Source organism: Oncorhynchus gorbuscha, linkage group LG11, assembly GCF_021184085.1.
Source record: "Oncorhynchus gorbuscha isolate QuinsamMale2020 ecotype Even-year linkage group LG11, OgorEven_v1.0, whole genome shotgun sequence".
Lineage (NCBI taxonomy): Eukaryota > Metazoa > Chordata > Actinopteri > Salmoniformes > Salmonidae > Oncorhynchus > Oncorhynchus gorbuscha.
In genome coordinates, this window is record NC_060183.1 from 37850776 (window position 1) to 37867768 (window position 16993).

General features: G+C 46.6%; 1 protein-coding gene across 6 annotated transcripts in view; it reads left to right on the plus strand.

The window, feature by feature from the left end:
• LOC124048585 (spermatid perinuclear RNA binding protein) overlaps positions 1-16694 on the plus strand; it is a 137899-nt gene extending 121205 nt beyond the window's left edge. For 3 of the 6 annotated variants that reach the window (XM_046369523.1, XM_046369522.1, XM_046369518.1), the window contains 7 exons: positions 369-577; positions 1994-2140; positions 2352-2486; positions 5134-5289; positions 5514-5625; positions 5806-5853; positions 13540-16694. In XM_046369523.1, the coding sequence (XP_046225479.1) occupies positions 369-577; positions 1994-2140; positions 2352-2486; positions 5134-5289; positions 5514-5625; positions 5806-5853; positions 13540-13634 (902 nt within the window). In that variant the 3' untranslated portion in view covers positions 13635-16694. Of the gene's footprint in view, positions 1-368; positions 578-1993; positions 2141-2351; positions 2487-5133; positions 5290-5513; positions 5626-5805; positions 5854-5939; positions 6059-8251; positions 8719-13539 lie in introns of those variants that run through there. The other 3 variants (XM_046369521.1, XM_046369520.1, XM_046369519.1) reach the window with 3 other exon arrangements.
• The last annotated feature ends 299 nt before the right edge of the window (positions 16695-16993 follow it).

The window sequence follows — 16993 nt, forward strand, 5'->3', positions numbered from 1 at the left end:
AGAATCAGGCAGAAAGGATGCTCTTTGGAAGCAAGGGCGCCATTTGTACAGCGCAAACACACAGTCCAAATCTTCAAGGCAACGTATAACACCATGCAGCGGTCTAAGGCACTGCGGCTCAGTGCTAGAGGTGTCACTACAGACCCTGGTTCGATCCCGGGCTGTATCACAACCGGCCGTGATTGGGAATCCCATAGGGCGGCACACAATTGGCTCAGCGTCGTTCGGGTTTAGGAGAGGGTTTGGCCGGGGTAGGCCGTCATTGTAAATCATTTAAATAAAGGGGAAAAAATATGCATTTGATTGAACAGCAACCACTGTTGTTTTGTTAACCCTCTCTCCTGTATCTCCATCTCTTTCCTCCCTAGTCCTCGACAGCAAAGCAATAGACACCAACCAACCAATGAATGCTCTGATGCGTCTGAATCAGATACGTCCAGGTCTGCAGTACAAGCTGCTGTCCCAGTCCGGCCCGGTCCACGCTCCTGTCTTCACCATGTCTGTAGACCTAGACAGCACCGTCTACGAAGCCTCGGGCTCCTCCAAGAAGACCGCCAAGCTGCATGTCGCTGTCAAGGTAACCGAGTGTGACCAATATTGGCGTGGTCAATGATAGAAGGGGTTGGATAAGTGTAGGGAAGGTGTGAAAATAGTGGTTTGGGGTTAGTAAAGGGCAAGTACCCCGGGAGAGAGTTCTACAACGTAGTGTAAAATGTGTGAAAAGGGGTCTGGTAGTGTTACAGTAGCAACAGCACGGGGGCATTAGTGTTTGTGAACAGGGTCAGAGTCTAGACGGAGATAATATTATTGTCTGAGATATTATAAGTCAGCTAGAGTAGTCCAGACAGGGAGCTGTTATTTTGTGCGAGAGGAGTGAGTGATTCAGACAGAGCAGTTGTGTGATGAGTAGGGCAGTGAGGAGAGGAGAGAGTGCTTGTGAGTGAGAGGAGTGAGTGATTCAGACAGAGCTGTCATGTTGTGTGATGAGTAGAGCAGTGAGGAGAGGAGAGAGTGCTTGTGAGTGAGAGGAGTGAGTGATTCAGACAGAGCTGTCATGTTGTGTGATGAGTAGAGCAGTGAGGAGAGGAGAGAGTGCTTGTGAGTGAGATGAGTGAGTGATTCAGACAGAGCTGTCGTGTTGTGTGATGAGTAGAGCAGTGAGGAGTGGAGAGAGTGCTTGTGAGTGAGAGGAGTGAGTGAGTGATTCAGACAGAGCTGTCATGTGATGAGTAGAGCAGTGAGTGTCGGTCATGCGGTCAATCAGTGTTGTGTTTTCGGGCTTCAGCTGCGGTCAGACTGGGATGCCCTGTCCCCCGTCACCCCTTCTCCTGCTCGCCCCCACTCCTGGCTGCTGTGGAGCGCCCACATCTGGGTAATCCCAAAGTCGTTGTCAACAAAGAGGCTCTCCCAAGCATAGGGCTGGGATAGTCCTCTAACATCCTCAGATTGCCATAAAAGGCCTCGATGCTACTCTGCTGCTCTGCTCTGGTGCCCCGTGGATGCGCGTGCATGTGTGTGTACTTGCACTCGCGTGTGTGTGTGTGTGTGTGTGTGTGTGTGTGTGTGTGTGTGTGTGTGTGTGTGTGTGTGTGTGTGTGTGTGTGTGTGTGTGTGTGTGTGTGTGTGTGTGTGTGTGTGTGTGTGTGTGTGTGTGTGTGTGTAAGCACTAGCACCAATTTGGGTCAGACACAAAGAGAGCTCCTGTTCCGTCCACACAGAGAAAGGTGCCGGGCCACTTACTACAGAGCCCCAAAGCTGCCGGTGAATTAGCCGCGAGGGAACCAGGTTCGTTATAATACAGGAAACAGAAGAAGTGTGTTGGTGTTCAAACTCAGTCACTCAGAACCTAGTCCAGAACCCACAGTAGTGCCGTTAGGAAATGCTGCTGACAGACGCTACCTTTGAACAGGCATTGGGGATGGAGGAAGAAATCAGAAGTGGTTTGATATTGGATTTGTGTCTCCCCCCCCCCCCTCTTCTCGCCTCTCTCTAGGTTCTGCAGGCGATGGGTTACCCCACAGGGTTCGATGCAGACCTGGACTGCAGTGCAGACGAGAAATCGGACGGAGAGGGGAAGAGCGAATCATCTACACACTCAAGCAATAACACAGCACACTCAGACAACTCAAATACACTGGAGGTGCAGTATAGACCACTCATGAACACACACACAAACCAGGGTTGGAGTCAGTTCTGAATTGAGTTGCGATTGAGTATTTCTTGAATTGACATTTAGTTTGAGCTGTCCACATCCCACACGAAGCAGGATTTGAATTGAATTTCAATCAAAGGAAGAAGAGTTTTGTTCAATGAGCTGTAATGTGATTTCTGTTCCGCTCCCGTGTGTTCAGGTCCGAACTCAGGGTCCTATTCTGACGGCCAGCGGTAAGAACCCCGTCATGGAGCTGAACGAGAAGCGCAGGGGTCTGAAGTACGAGCTCATATCAGAGAGCGGGGGCAGCCACGACAAACGCTTCGTCATGGAGGTGAGGCCTTACACCGTGCGTATCTCCGTTGGAACAGTAGATTAGACACACACACACACACACACACACACACACACACACACACACAGACTGACTCGCAATGGACTTCGATGCAACTCGATGGACCAAGATTGGTGCACACTGACTGGCAAGCTCATCTGACACACTACATCACTCCAGCAGTCTATCCAAGAACAGTGCCATGTCGTCCTATTCATTCACCCCCCCAGGACCGTTGGCCATGTCGTCCTATTCATTCACCCCCCCAGGACCGTTGGCCATGTCGTCCTATTCATTCATCCCACCAGGGCCGTTGGCCGTGTCGTCCTATTCATTCACCCCCCCAGGACCGTTGGCCATGTCGTCCTATTCATTCACCCCCCAGGACCGTTGGCCATGTCGTCCTATTCATTCACCCCCCAGGACCGTTGGCCATGTCGTCCTATTTATTCACCCTCCCAGGACCGTTGGCCATGTCGTCCTATTCATTCACCCCCCAGGACCGTTGGCCATGTCGTCCTATTCATTCACCCCCCAGGGCCGTTGGCCGTGTCGTCCTATTCATTCACCCCCCAGGACCGTTGGCCATGTCGTCCTATTCATTCATCCCACCAGGGCCGTTGGCCGTGTCGTCCTGTTCATTCACCCCCCAGGACCGTTGGCCATGTCGTCCTATTCATTCATCCCCCCAGGACCGTTGGCCGCGTCGTCCTATTCATTCATCCCCCAGGGCCGTTGGCCGTGTCGTCCTATTCATTCACCCCCAGGGCAGTTGGCCGTGTCGTCCTATTCATTCACCCCCCAGGACCGTTGGCCGTGTCGTCCTATTCATTCATCCCCCCAGGGCCGTTGGCCGTGTCGTCCTATTCATTCATCCCCCAGGGCCGTTGGCCGTGTCGTCCTGTTCATTCACCCCCGGGACCGTTGGCCATGTCGTCCTATTCATTCATCCCCCAGGGCCGTTGGCCGTGTCGTCCTATTCATTCATCCCCCAGGGCTGTTGGCCATGTTGTCCTATACATTCATCCCCCGAGGGCCGTTGGCAGTGTCGTCCTATCCATTCATCCCCCAGGGCCGTGTCGTCCTATTCATTCATCCCCCAGGGCCGTTGGCCATGTTGTCCTATCCATTCATCCCCCGAGGGCCGATGGCAGTGTCGTCCTATCCATTCATCCCCCAGGGCCGTTGGCCGTGTCGTCCTATTCATTCATCCCCCAGGGCCGTTGGCCATGCTGTCCTATCCATTCATCCCCCAGGGCCGTTGGCCGTGTCGTCCTATTCATTCATCCCCCAGGGCCGTTGGCCATGTCGTCCTATCCATTCATCCCCCCAGGGCCGTTGGCCGTGTCGTCCTATTCATTCAACCCCCCAGGGCCGTTGGCCGTGTCGTCCTATTCATTCATCCCCCAGGGCCGTGTCGTCCTATTCATTCATCCCCCAGGGCCGTTGGCCATGTTGTCCTATCCATTCATCCCCCCAGGGCCGTTGGCAGTGTCGTCCTATCCATTCATCCCCCAGGGCCGTTGGCCGTGTCGTCCTATCCATTCATCCCCCAGAGCCGTTGGCCGTGTCGTCCATTCATCCCCCCATCCATTCATCCCCCCAGAGCCGTTGGCCGTGTCGTCCTATCCATTCATCCCCCCCAGGGCCGTTGGCCGTGTCGTCCTATCCATTCATCCCCCCAGGGCCGTTGGCCGTGTCGTCCTATCCATTCATCCCACTAGGGCTGTTGGCCTCGTTGTTTTCTGTCATGCCTCGGCGACTCACTGATAGATTCACATCGATGTGAGCAGGTCAAGTCTGTCACACTTGGTGTGTCGGAGCTATTCATGTGTGTTGGAGCCACTCATGGGTTGCACGTTTCGTGACAATACTCAATGCAATCTCAATGGGTACTGATGAGGATTTTGTCTAAAGTGTATTTCTGTTGCTTGAAAACACGAAGACACATCAAAAGGAGGCAAATCATTAGTAGGACAAGCTTTTGTCATCATTGTGAAATCTCTAGATTGACTTTCAGTGTTACTTTAGCTAGCTAGCTAAGATTGAGGGGAGAGCACCAACATTTTTGATTGCTAGCACAGCTAGCATTGCTAGCTATTTTTGGCTGTTGGCAACATTGCCTCTCTCTAAAGTAAACTTGACGACATTCTAATGATGACAAAGTTGTTCCGCACTAATTATTTGTCTACTTTGCCAATGTCATCGTATTTCCCGGCCACTAATATATAATAATAATAATATAATAATTTACAGTGGAAATCGGACTAAAAAGTCATTAGCCCCCGTTCAGAACGATCTGGCCTTAACCATAAGTCAGATATCAATATGCTGCGGCGGCTGTAGAACGGTTATAGTAATGGCAACGATGTGATCGAGTGACGGATGTGCAACCCATGAATAGATCCTCTGGCTGGTCAGCAGCATGAATATAATACCACCGGACATACAGGATATCCTTATCCAGCCACTCGACCGATATCATCATCTTACTTAAGTCTCTCTCTCTCTCTCTCTCTCTCTCTCTCTCTCTCTCTCTCTCTCTCTCTCTGTCTCTGTCTCTGTCTCTGTCTCTGTCTCTGTCTCTGTCTCTGTCTCTGTCTCTGTCTCTGTCTCTGTCTCTGTCTCTCTGTCTCTCTCTCTCTAGGTGGAGGTGGATGGTCAGAAGTTCCGTGGGGCGGGGCCTAATAAGAAGGTGGCGAAGGCTTCGGCTGCATTGGCTGCTCTGGAGAAACTCTTCTCTGGCCCCAACGCCGCCGCCGCCAACAACAACAAGAAGAAGAAGATCATCCCACAACATGCCGTATGTTACCAATGCTGTCTCCTCTGATCAGCTAGCAATACTTTCTGTTGCCAGGAGTCTGAGTGGTCTGTTAGCGATATCGATCCGCTTTAGAAGAAAGCCTGACCAATTATCAGGGACTTCCTCTCGTACTTTCACGACCCGATACAGAGTCTCATCGACTGCCAGTTACCGCCTGTTTGATCAGTCATCAATAATACTCTGCTGTCTCTGTGTCTGGGTAGACTAAAGGAGCCCTAGCTGCAGCGGCAGCCTCAGCAGTAGCAGCCCAGGTGGCCAGAGGGAGAGGTCGAGCCTTCATCAGCGCTGCCGCACCAGGGTACACACAGATACCAGGTACATGGAAGTGTGTAAAAGTATGTCAGGAGGGGGTGTTTTGCGTGCCTGTCCTGTCCGTTTCCCTGCCAACACTCTAGTTGTTTATAGGTTGAGTGCATATGCATGCATTTATAGAGCCAGTATGTCCAGTTACCCAACGATCCTAACAGTCCAACATGGCTTGAACATGTCCGACAGGCTTCGGGACTCCATATGGATACAGTGCCGCAGCCGCCCCAGCCTACGGTGAGTCACCGCTCTCTCTCTCTCTCTCTCTCTCTCTCTCTCTCTCTCTCTCTCTCTCTCTCTCTCTCTCTCTCTCTCTCTCTCAGAGGATAAAGAGTTAACACCTGCCCTGTCGTACTGTTCCTCCCTGCTGTTGGAGAGGCCCTTCTGGAAAACGATAGTTCCCATTGAATCGGAGTTATACGTCGAGGTCGAAAATTGAAATGTAAGAAATTGGTTGAATCTAAAAAGCTAGCGAAAGTCAACCTGGAACGGATCATAACCTTTTGGTTCTTACTGTGGTTAGAGCCTTGCTGAGCTTCTTCGCCCGCCTGAGTGTCCAGACTGCTGCTCGTTCTGCCCGCCCCTCCGTCAGTCTGCCTGCTCCCCCTTTCCTGACTCTCTGGACATCTCTCTCCTTACTGTAGCCATGCTATATCTCTTCCCACAGCTAAGCTAACAGATACCCCATTCAAAGCGGCCCAGGCAGGCAGGGACCAATGCCGCCAACACACACAGGGACAGGCTATATGGGTTATTCACACTTCTTCTATAGACCAACTTCTTCCAAAAACAAACACTAGGATTCACCACACCACACACACACACACACCACCTTCCAGCCCAAACTATTTCAGACCCCTACTATATCTTCCTAAACATGTAGCTAAACATTCACCGTGTGACTGTTTAATTCACTGAAAACATAGCGTGGCTTCCCCACTTTTCCTCTGGCTAGACTGGCAGGTCGGTCATCTGTGGCCTTCTCAGTCTCTGCCAGACAGCAGGTAGCCTGTCCTAGAGCTCTGGAAGGTTTGAAATTCGACCATAGTCTACATAACTAGATCAGATTCAGGGGTGCTCTGCTCTGCTCTGCTCTCGCACAATCAGCGTAACTCAATACAAGCACCGAGCGCTTTGAGGTCAGCAACACTCAAGATGCTCAATCACACAACCACTTTGTCTTACACATTTATACACTCACAAATTCAAGCATAAATATGCACTCAAAAACATACGATCTTGTTTGCAAATATGTACACACTCTCTGCCTCTCTCTATTGCTCTCGCTCTTTTCCTCTCCTTCTCCCTCCCTCTCTCTCTCCATCTCTTCATCACACACACCCTAAACTTAAAACAGACTGGTCCTTATGCGTTGTGTGGCATTGGGAGCCCATTCCCTCCGTCACAGAGAGAGTTGCCTGTTTCTGGGGGCTTTGAACGAGTCTTATGTGCAAGTGGAGACTGTACTGGGGACAGGTCTGGGCAGGCACAACACGTTCTAGATGTAGACCTCAGAGAGCCTAGCACTGAGACCTGTATTCCCCAAGAGTCTCAGAGTAGGATACAGGATCAGTTTGAGTAGGACTATATGGAAAGGAGGCAGCTGATCCTAGATCAGCACCCCTACTCTGAGGTGCTTTTTGAATACGGCCCCTGGTGTTGAGTGCTGTAGCCTGGTCCCAGATCTTTTTGTGCTGTCTTGCCACCTCCTGTGGTCTTTGTGACAATAGGAGTTGGCAAGATAACACAATCAGATCTGGTCCCAGGCTAGTAGTGTTGTAGCTTAGCTAACCCCAGTGGCCCTGCCTGGTCTCTGCCTGGTACATAAAGAGTGTTCCTTTTAGTGCCTACCACCCAGTCATGTCATGTGGCACTATCATGGTATTTGGCTGTTGTGAGATCAGATTACATGTCCTGTCCAGTCCCCTCCGGTGCTTCTGAGATGATGTTGCATGCTGGTTAATCCTCCCCAACTACAGTCATCTATCTCTCTATCTATCGTTCTGTCTGATGCTCACTGCTGTGCGGCGCTCAGGCTCCTGTTGCTGCTTTGGGATTTCTGTATGGGTTCAAGACCGTGAGAAACACATGAAACAACACACACACTCAAGGACACACAACTATGACATCTTGTCTATCTATGATCGCAGCCTCAAACCACACAAACCTCAGCCCAGACCACAAGAATATCCACTCCATTGCACAGTACCTGTAAACAATTAGACAAACAAACCAGCCAACCAACCAGAGCCTTGCATTGTACACCACCATTGACTTTGGTCTTCCTTCCTTCCTTCCTTCCTTCCTTCCTTCCTTCCTTCCTTCCACTCACTCACTCACTCACTCACTCTTTAAACATCGTCCCTCTCTCTGGGTTCTACTGTAGCTCTGCACACAGGGACCATCTAGGCCTAGGCTTACAGAACTAGAATGAATGGAACAAACCCTCTGCTCTGACAATAGCATTTGGACTGATGAACTCATTGGTGCACGCCAAATGGCTAACCTGGAATTCTAATCATTCTAGTTCTGTGGCCTAGACTCTAGGCACAGTAGATCATGACACAGGCGTGCATTTTATGTTTTGCCCTGCCGTGGACTCATGTGGAGTGCTCTTTTCGTGTCTCCTCTCTAGGTTTCTCCCCCAAGAGAATGCTTCTGTTGCCTGTCATGAAAATGCCTGCCTACCCCATCCCCCACTACTCCTTCTTTTAGCACAGGGACACCAAAACACCCCACCTTATTTTTTTTTAGAAGGGAATCTGAGTCTTTTTGTTTTTTCAACATATCGAGGGGGGGGGAACTGAACTAAAGGACTTCAGCATGATTTGTAAAAGAAGTGAATATTTATTTTTTACTGTTTCCAACTTTTACTGATGAAAAAAACCCTGCAGGTTTGAGTTCTTAAAAAAAAGGAAAAACTTGAAGGATTTGTACTGTGAATTGTTCCATCATTCTTTTGAGTCTAAATTACAGTACAGTGCTTTCGGAAAGTATTCAGATCCCTTGACTTTTTCACGTTACAGCCTTATTCCAAAATGGATTAAATATTTTTTTTTCAGTCAATCTACACACAATACAAAGCGAACACAGGCTAGTAATTTTTTTGCAAATTTATTACAAAAATATACCTTATTTACATAAACATTCAGACCCTTTGCTATGAGAATCGAAATTGAGCTTAGGTGCATCCTGTTTCCGTTCATAATCCTTGAGATGTTTCTACAACTTGGTTGGAGTACAACTGTGGTAATTCAATTGATTGATTGGACATGATTTGGAAAGGCATACGCCTGTCTATATAAAGTCTCACAGATGACTGCGTGTCAGAGCAAAAATCAAGCTATGAGGTCGAAGGAATTCTCTATAGAGCTCCGAGACAGGATTGTGTCGAGGCACAGATCTGGAGAAAGGTACCAAAACATTTCTTCAGCAATGAAAGTCCCCAAAAAACAGTGGCCTCCATCATTCTTAAATGTAAGAAGTTTTGAACCACCAAGACTCTTCCTAGGGCTGGCCGCTCGGAGGAGAAGGGCCTTGGTCCGGGAGGTGACCAAGAACCCAATGGTCACTCTGACAGAGCTCCTCTATGCAGACTCCACAAATCAGGACTTTATGGTAGAGTGGCCAGACAGAAGCCACCCCTCAGTAAAAGGCACGTGACAGGCCGCTTGGAGTTTGCCAAAAGGCACCTAAAGACTCTCATACCATGATGATTCTCTGGTCTGATGAAATCAAGATTGAACTCTTTTCCCTGAATGCCAAGCGTCACATCTGGAGAAAACCTGGCACCATCCCAACGGTGAAGCATTGTGGTGGCATCATCATGCTGTGGGGATGTTTTTCAGCAGAAGAGACTAGGTGGGATCGAGGGAAAGATGAACAGAGTAAAGAAGAGAGAGATGCTTGATGAAAACCTGCTCCAGAGCACTCAGGACCTCAGACTGGGGCAAAGGTTCACCTTCCAACAGGAGAACGACTTTAAGCACACAGCCAAGATAATGCAGGAGTGGCTTCAACGCAAGTCTCTGAATGTCCTTGAGTGGCCCAACCAGAGCCCGGACTTGAACCCGATTGAACATCTCTGGAGAGACTTGAAAATAGCTATGTGTGTCCACTCCCCATCCAACCTGACAGAGCTTGAGAGGATCTGCAGAGAAGAAAGAGAGTCAATCCCCAAATACAGGTGTGCTAAGTAGAGGTCGACCGATTGATTTTTCAACGCCGACATCGATTATTGGAGGACCAAAAAGGCCGATTCTGATTTAAACATTTTTTTTGTAATAATGACAATTACAACAATACTGAATGAACACTTACTTTAACTTAATATAATACATCGATAAAATCAATTTAGCCTCAAATAAATAATGAAACATGTTCAATTTGGTTTAAATAAGTGATGGAGAAGAAAATAAAAGTGCAATATGTGCTATGTAAGAAAGCTAACATTTCAGTTCCTTGCTCAGAACATGAGAACATATGACAGCTCGTGGTTCTTTTTAACATGAGTCTTCAATATTCCCAGGTAAGAAGTTTTAGGTTGTAGTTATAGGAATTATAGGACTATTTCCCTCTATACCATTTGTATTTCATTAACCTTCGACGATTGGATGTTCTTATAGGCACTTTCGTTTTGCCAGTGTAACAGTATAGCTTCCGTCCCTCTCCTCGCTCTTCCCTGGGCTCGAACCAGCAACAAAGACAACAGCCACCATCGAAGTAGCGTTACCCATACAGAGCAAGGTGAACAACTACTAGAAGGCTCAGAGCGAGGGACGTTTGAAACGCCATTAGCGTGCGCTAACTAGCTAGCCATTTCCCTTCGGTTACACCAGCCTCATCTCGGGAGTTGATAGGCTTGAAGTCATAAACAGCGCAATGCTTGACACACAACAAAGAGCTGCTGGCAAAACACATGAAAGTGCTGTTTGAATGAATGTTTACGCGCCTGCTTCTGCCTACCACCGCTCAGTCAGATACTTGTATGCTTGTATGCTCAGTCAGATTATATGCAACGCAGGACACGCTAGATAATATCATCAACCATGTGTAGGTCCCTAGTGATTATGATTGTTTGTTTTTTATAAGATAAGTTTAATGCTAGCTAGCAACTTACCTTGGCTTACTGCATTCGCGTAACAGACAGTCTCCTTGTGGAGTGCAACGAGAGAGAGGCAGGTCGTTATTGCGTTGGACTAGTTAACTGTAAGGATGCAAGATTGGATCCCCCGAGCTGACAAGGTGAAAATCTGTCTTTCTGCCCCTGAACAAGGCAGTTAACCCACTGTTCCTAGGCCGTCATTGAAAATAAGAATGTGTTCTTAACTGACTTGCCTAGTTAAATAAAGGTATATAAAAATAAAAAAAAACGGCAAATCGGCGCCCAAAAATACCGATTTCCGTTGGTATGAAAACTTCAAATCGGCCCTAATTAATCGGCCATTCCGATTTAATCGGTCGACCTCTAGTGCCAAGCTTGTAGCGTCATACCCAAGAAGACTCAAGGCTGTAAATGGCTGCCAAAGATGCTTCAACAAAGTACTGAGTAAAGGGTCTTATGTAAATGTGGACTCCAGTCAAGTTGTAGAAACATCTCAAGGGTGATCAATGGAAACAGGATGCACTTGAGCTCAATTTCGAGTCTCATAGCAAAGGGTCTGAATATTTATGTAAGTAAGGTATTTCTGTTCTTTTATTTTTAATACATTTGCAAATTCTTTTTTTTTTTTTTACATGTTTTTGCTTCGTCATCCTGCGGTATTGTGTGTAGATTGATGAGGGGGGAGAAAATCTATTTTTTGAACAAGCCTGTAATGTAAACAATATGTGGAAAAAGTCAAGGGGTCTGAATACGTTCTGAAGGCACTGTATATCAGCCTTTTTTGTTATTTGTTGTTCTTGTTCTTCTTTAGGAAGGAGTTAGGCCTCGCAATTTGACATAGACGACACGTTCTCTGTAAACCTGAGCTGTGTGAAGGATGTATAGGAATAATAATGAAACTATTTGTGGACAAATAAAACCTTTTATCTTCTACAACAAGCTGAGCACTGCCTGGTGTTGTAACTGAAACGAGGTACAGTAACAGTACAGTATAGTCTAATGACCCTACTGCACTGTAGCACCCTCTGTTTGGCTTACATAGCGGCTAGAGAAGCTATTTGAAGCCATTTCCTGGTGTGAACAGGAAGTTGCATGGCCTTGACAGGAAACGGGAAATGCTGCTGTTATGATTAGGAAATAGAGTGTAGTGTAGGGGAACATGGTGGTGATGGTGGTGTACCAGAGGCTATACAGTAATAGTCCAGTTTGCAAAGCTAGTGGTACAGTAGAAATAGCAGTTAATATTCATATTAGATGTTCTAATAAATAAAGGCTCAAACCCACTGCTGTCACTTCATTCCATTTCCATTCAGTCAACCCAGTCAATTCAGGGAGAATATTCATTTCATTTCAGTTTTAAGTCCTGAACTCGCTGAATTGAAATGGAATTGACCTCGACCCTGGTCATGCTTGCAGCGATGTCCTGATGGTTTCACTTGTCTTGTCCTATATATATTATATATATATATATATATATATATATATATATATATATATATATATATATATATATATATATATATATATATGCACATGTACTGTACCCTGAGTCTGACCCCTTACGACCCTCACTCACTCATTGCACATTTGGTTCCCGACCCCAACCCGTGACCTCCATCCACAGTTCGCACAGCAATCTGATATGGCTGCTTAGTTGGCTGGTCCCCCCCCCCCTATCGAATACACCTACAGCACAGCACACATGGAAATATAGAAACACAGAAACACTCTGGAGAATCGAAAGCAGCAACAAGGGACCCTATCCAACCCATGGAGATTGTCTACCTAATTTTCCTGGTTCATTTCTGTGGTGGTTTGGTTTTATGTTATTATTGGTTTTACTGGTGAGTGTGTCAGTGTGACTCAGCAGTCCACTCAGTCCTCTCCCATGGGGCCAGCACAGAGCACAAGCTATCTCTGTCACAATGCTGCCATGGCATGATTACCTTGACCTTCCTGCTCTATTTCGCCTGAGAGCTCACTGCACAACTATCCACGTACGGTTCCGAACAGTGAGGTCCAAGTTGGAATTCATATTATTGTTTTCTTTCATCTAGATATTTTTACCCTAAAATATATTTTCTGTTTCAACCATAAAAGTTATCTTATATGGAGATATCTGGGTCAATCAGAGGTGGTTGTGTGTCTGTGCTGACCCGTGGCTGGGAGGACGTGGTCACCATCACCATCGAGAGAAAAGCCCCCTGGGATACGGTACACTTAGGACAGCCGTCTCCATGGTTAACGCTATGAGGCGCAGCCATAGGCCAGAGGTCCCAGTGTCCTGTCCCATGGTTGGTTGAGCAGGGGAGACCTACCTCGGTGACAGCCAGGGGAAGCCCATAATGTGCCTGATCCCAAACCCTCTCCCTCCCTTTCCGATCCCATGGGCTCCCCCTCTCTCTTCGCGATGGCATTGTACTATACTCTCTCCAAAATCACAACGTTTGATTTGATTTGTCAGAGTTATGTACTAACCACGTTTGTCTTAAAAAAAAAAACTTTAAAGTTTATACGTCTTATCACATATCTCTGCTGTCGTATCTGAAATAAATGAGCTTCAAAGTTTTATTTTTTTATTTTCAATAGTTTCCTTATCCTTTCAAATTTTGGTTGGATTGATTTTGTCGGAAAGTGGTAACCATTGCAACTTAAGTTGTTGATGTTTTTATTAACCTGATCCGCCGCAGCGCAATGAAAACCCCACGTACAGTACAGCCAGACAGAGCAGAGAGAACAACCTATGGAGAGAGTAAGATATGCTGCCTCCTACAGGGTCCCACTGTAATTATCTCTCTCTGCTCTTCTCCTCACTGTAGGTGGTCTTTTCATTGACAATCCTTTTTACCAGCCTCGGACCATCGCACCATTTATTATTCATTTGGGTCCTCAAGATCTCTTCTCTGACTTCTAGAACCATCAGGTTGTGTGGCTTCTAAACTGTCGTACCTACAGTCCCGCGAAGGAGCTTGACCTTTGACCCAGCAGGCTGTCTGTCCGTCTCCCACCGTACGGTACAGAGCCAGCGAGCGGTCAAACCGAACTCCTCTCACTCTGTTCTGTCTCCTCACAACCCAAATCAAAGGAAACAAACCTTTAAAAAAAGCAATACTTGATTTGACTTTTTTGACTCTCAGCTGCATCAAAACTGAAGGCTGAGTACCTTGGTCTTTTAGTCTCTTTCTTATATAGCAATACTACACCTGAACTTTTTGGCTTCAAGCTTACTTGAGATGATGACGTGAATGTTCAATTGAGTCTTACCCAAACACAGCATTGCAATAGGTCATTTCAACTGTATATTCACTGTGTGTATGTATGTGTGGCTATACCATGGAATATATGCATATATGTGTATGGTATGTGTTCCTAGAAATATATATATTACATGTGCTGAAACTATTTAGGGTGTACGCGTGTGTAAATATGATATACTTATTGTTGGTATAAATTATTTTAGAATTACAAAAGTGAAATGTAATTATAATCCCACAGTATAGCTTTCTTCTTCTTCCAGTTTTATATACACTAAGCAATTTACTCTACTCTAGTACTAGGACAATGCAATATGAAACGTGTTTCTTAATTAACAGACTAGCGTAGTGATGCTTCCTTTTCTTTTACCCCGATGTCTATCTCATCTGAGCCTTTCTGGACACGCTCAAGTCTCTCTGGTCTAAGGCTCGCTAGCACAGCCCGGTCAGAGTCGAGAGTCGCTCGCTCACTCAACCCAGCAACCCTACCGCCCTTTCTAACACACACACACACACACACACACACACACACACACACACACACACACACACACACACACACACACACACACACACACACACACACACACACACACACACACACACACACACACACACACACTTCCTATGTGACAGCACACATTACTTTCCTGTTGACTTCCGGTCAGAAAGCACACTTCTCTACTCAGTGGAACATTTCTCATTGCTCCACTGCTAACAGGCATACGCTAGTGGAGGTTGCTGGGGGGGGGGGGCTCATAATAGCTGGAAACCATGTGTTCGATGTATTTGATACCGTTCCACTGATTCCTCTCCAGTCCTTACCCCGAGCCCGTCCTCCCCGCATTAAGGGGCCACCCTGTACTGTACTGCTCCATACTAACCTGGGGGTCTGTTGGACAACTAGAGTATCTGAACACTGAAACCTCCTCACAGGACTACATTACCCAGAGGACCAGCCACAGTCCTCTCTCTCTCTGGCCTACAGCATAACGTGGGACCAAAAGCACAGTTCACAGTTTGTTAGCTTGTAGAGGCGGCGGGTGGCCCTGTCACGGCACCACCGCCTGCTCGCCCGCCCCCCCCCCCCCTCATGCACACGTCAGTCGCCCCTCCGTTGCTGCGCAAAGGGCTTAGTTCACAATCCGTTTGTACAACTGTTGTACAATGTGCAGGCAAACTCACGAAAAGGGGGTATTTTGGATCACAACCAATGTGTCAAATGTATTATGCATCGGTTTCACAAACCGAGCGTGGACTAAGTGGAGCTACTCGGACAATCCAACACACAGGGCCCCACTGCTGCATCTGTCAACAGTCGCAGAACAACCAGCCTTGCCACCACGGAACAGTCCAACCACACGTGAATTAGCTACATCTAATTCAACGGATAGTCCGACATTATACACGTTTATAGCTCTACTGTAGAAAGACAGACGGGACCCAGTCGTTTCATAACCACCTGCTTTACCCTCTCTAGTATAGCTTTTGTCTATACTATATAGTATAATATACTACCTATAGTAGGCAGTATGCTATATCTAACTGAGAAGGTGAAGCCATAGTAAGCTGTAGTTGATATATGAGTTTATCTGGGGTTAAATTAGCGTATGGTGGTAAAGTAAAACTACAGTGCCTAGCAAGATTTACCAACCCAGCATCAAGGCCATATTACCTGGTCTTGAATAAGTGGACATCTTATATCAGGATGAGTCACTACAACCGCCCTGTATCCAGTTGGATGGATCACAAAGTACAGGATAAGATAAGGTAAATGAATGTTGTTGTTTTTTAAAGCTTATTTATATGAAAGCTGCTAAAAATGTTAAATCAACCCCCCCCCCCCCCCAAAAAAAAAAACATTTTGCTAGTGCGTTCTGCAATATCACTTTTGTGTTTTTCAAATAGAGGCGCCAGGCTGATACAAACATACCCATAACCACATGATCTGACAACGGGCACAATGCACATCCAAAAGGGAATGCATGGTTTTAAGGTGTGCTCGTATTTGAATGTCCCGAAACATTGAAGCATAGCTTTTTATAGCACTGGTTGGTGGGTCAAATCTTTTCACAAACACACACGGTACTGTATGTATTTATGTATGTAGCTTCAGTTGGTGAGAGCTTCTGATGTTTTGTCCTCATCACCTTTTGGGATGTTCAACACGACAGCCTTTTAAAAAAAAAAACAACTGCGGTCAGAAGGAAACTGCTGAAATATTGCAGGAAGTACATGAAATGCTTTGATTCTTCTTCCTTGATCTTCGTGGCAGTTTGATCTTCAGTGTTTTTGTCATTTTAAATGTTGTCCTTTTTATTTGATTTTTTTTTTTAATAATGTGGGAAAGCTATTGAGCCTCAGTGTAACTTTCAAGACGAATAACTTACAGGATTTCAATCCTGGTGGGGCCATACTTGTGAACTTTTTCTCAGTCTCAAAATGAACAGCAGCCAATTAAAATGGTTGAGGTACACCGACTATACCAAACCTTAGGAACTCCTTCCTAATATTCAGTTGTACGACTTCAGTTCGTCAGGGCATGGATTCTAAAAGGTATCGAAATTGTTCCACAGGGATCCTGGCCCATGTTAACGCCAATGCTTCCCACAGTTGTGCCAGGTTGGCTGGATGTCCTTTGGGTGGTGGACCATTCTTGATACACACGGGAAACTGTTGAGCGTGAAAAACCCAGCAGCATTGCAGTTCTTGACACAAACCGGTGCGTCTGGCACCTACTATCATACCCCGTTCAAAGGCACTTAAATCTTTTGTCTTGTCCATTCACCCTCTGAATGGCACACATACACAATCCACATACACAATCAAGGCTTAAAAATCCTTCTTTAACCTGTCTCCTCCCCTTCACCTACACTGATTGAAGGGGATTTAACAAGTGACATAGGATTCACCTGGTCAGTCTATGTCATGGAAAGAGCAGGTGTTCTTAATGTTTTGTATACTCAGTGTTGTTGCAAGTGATGAAACACTACACATTAGCTGTTCCCATAACATAACC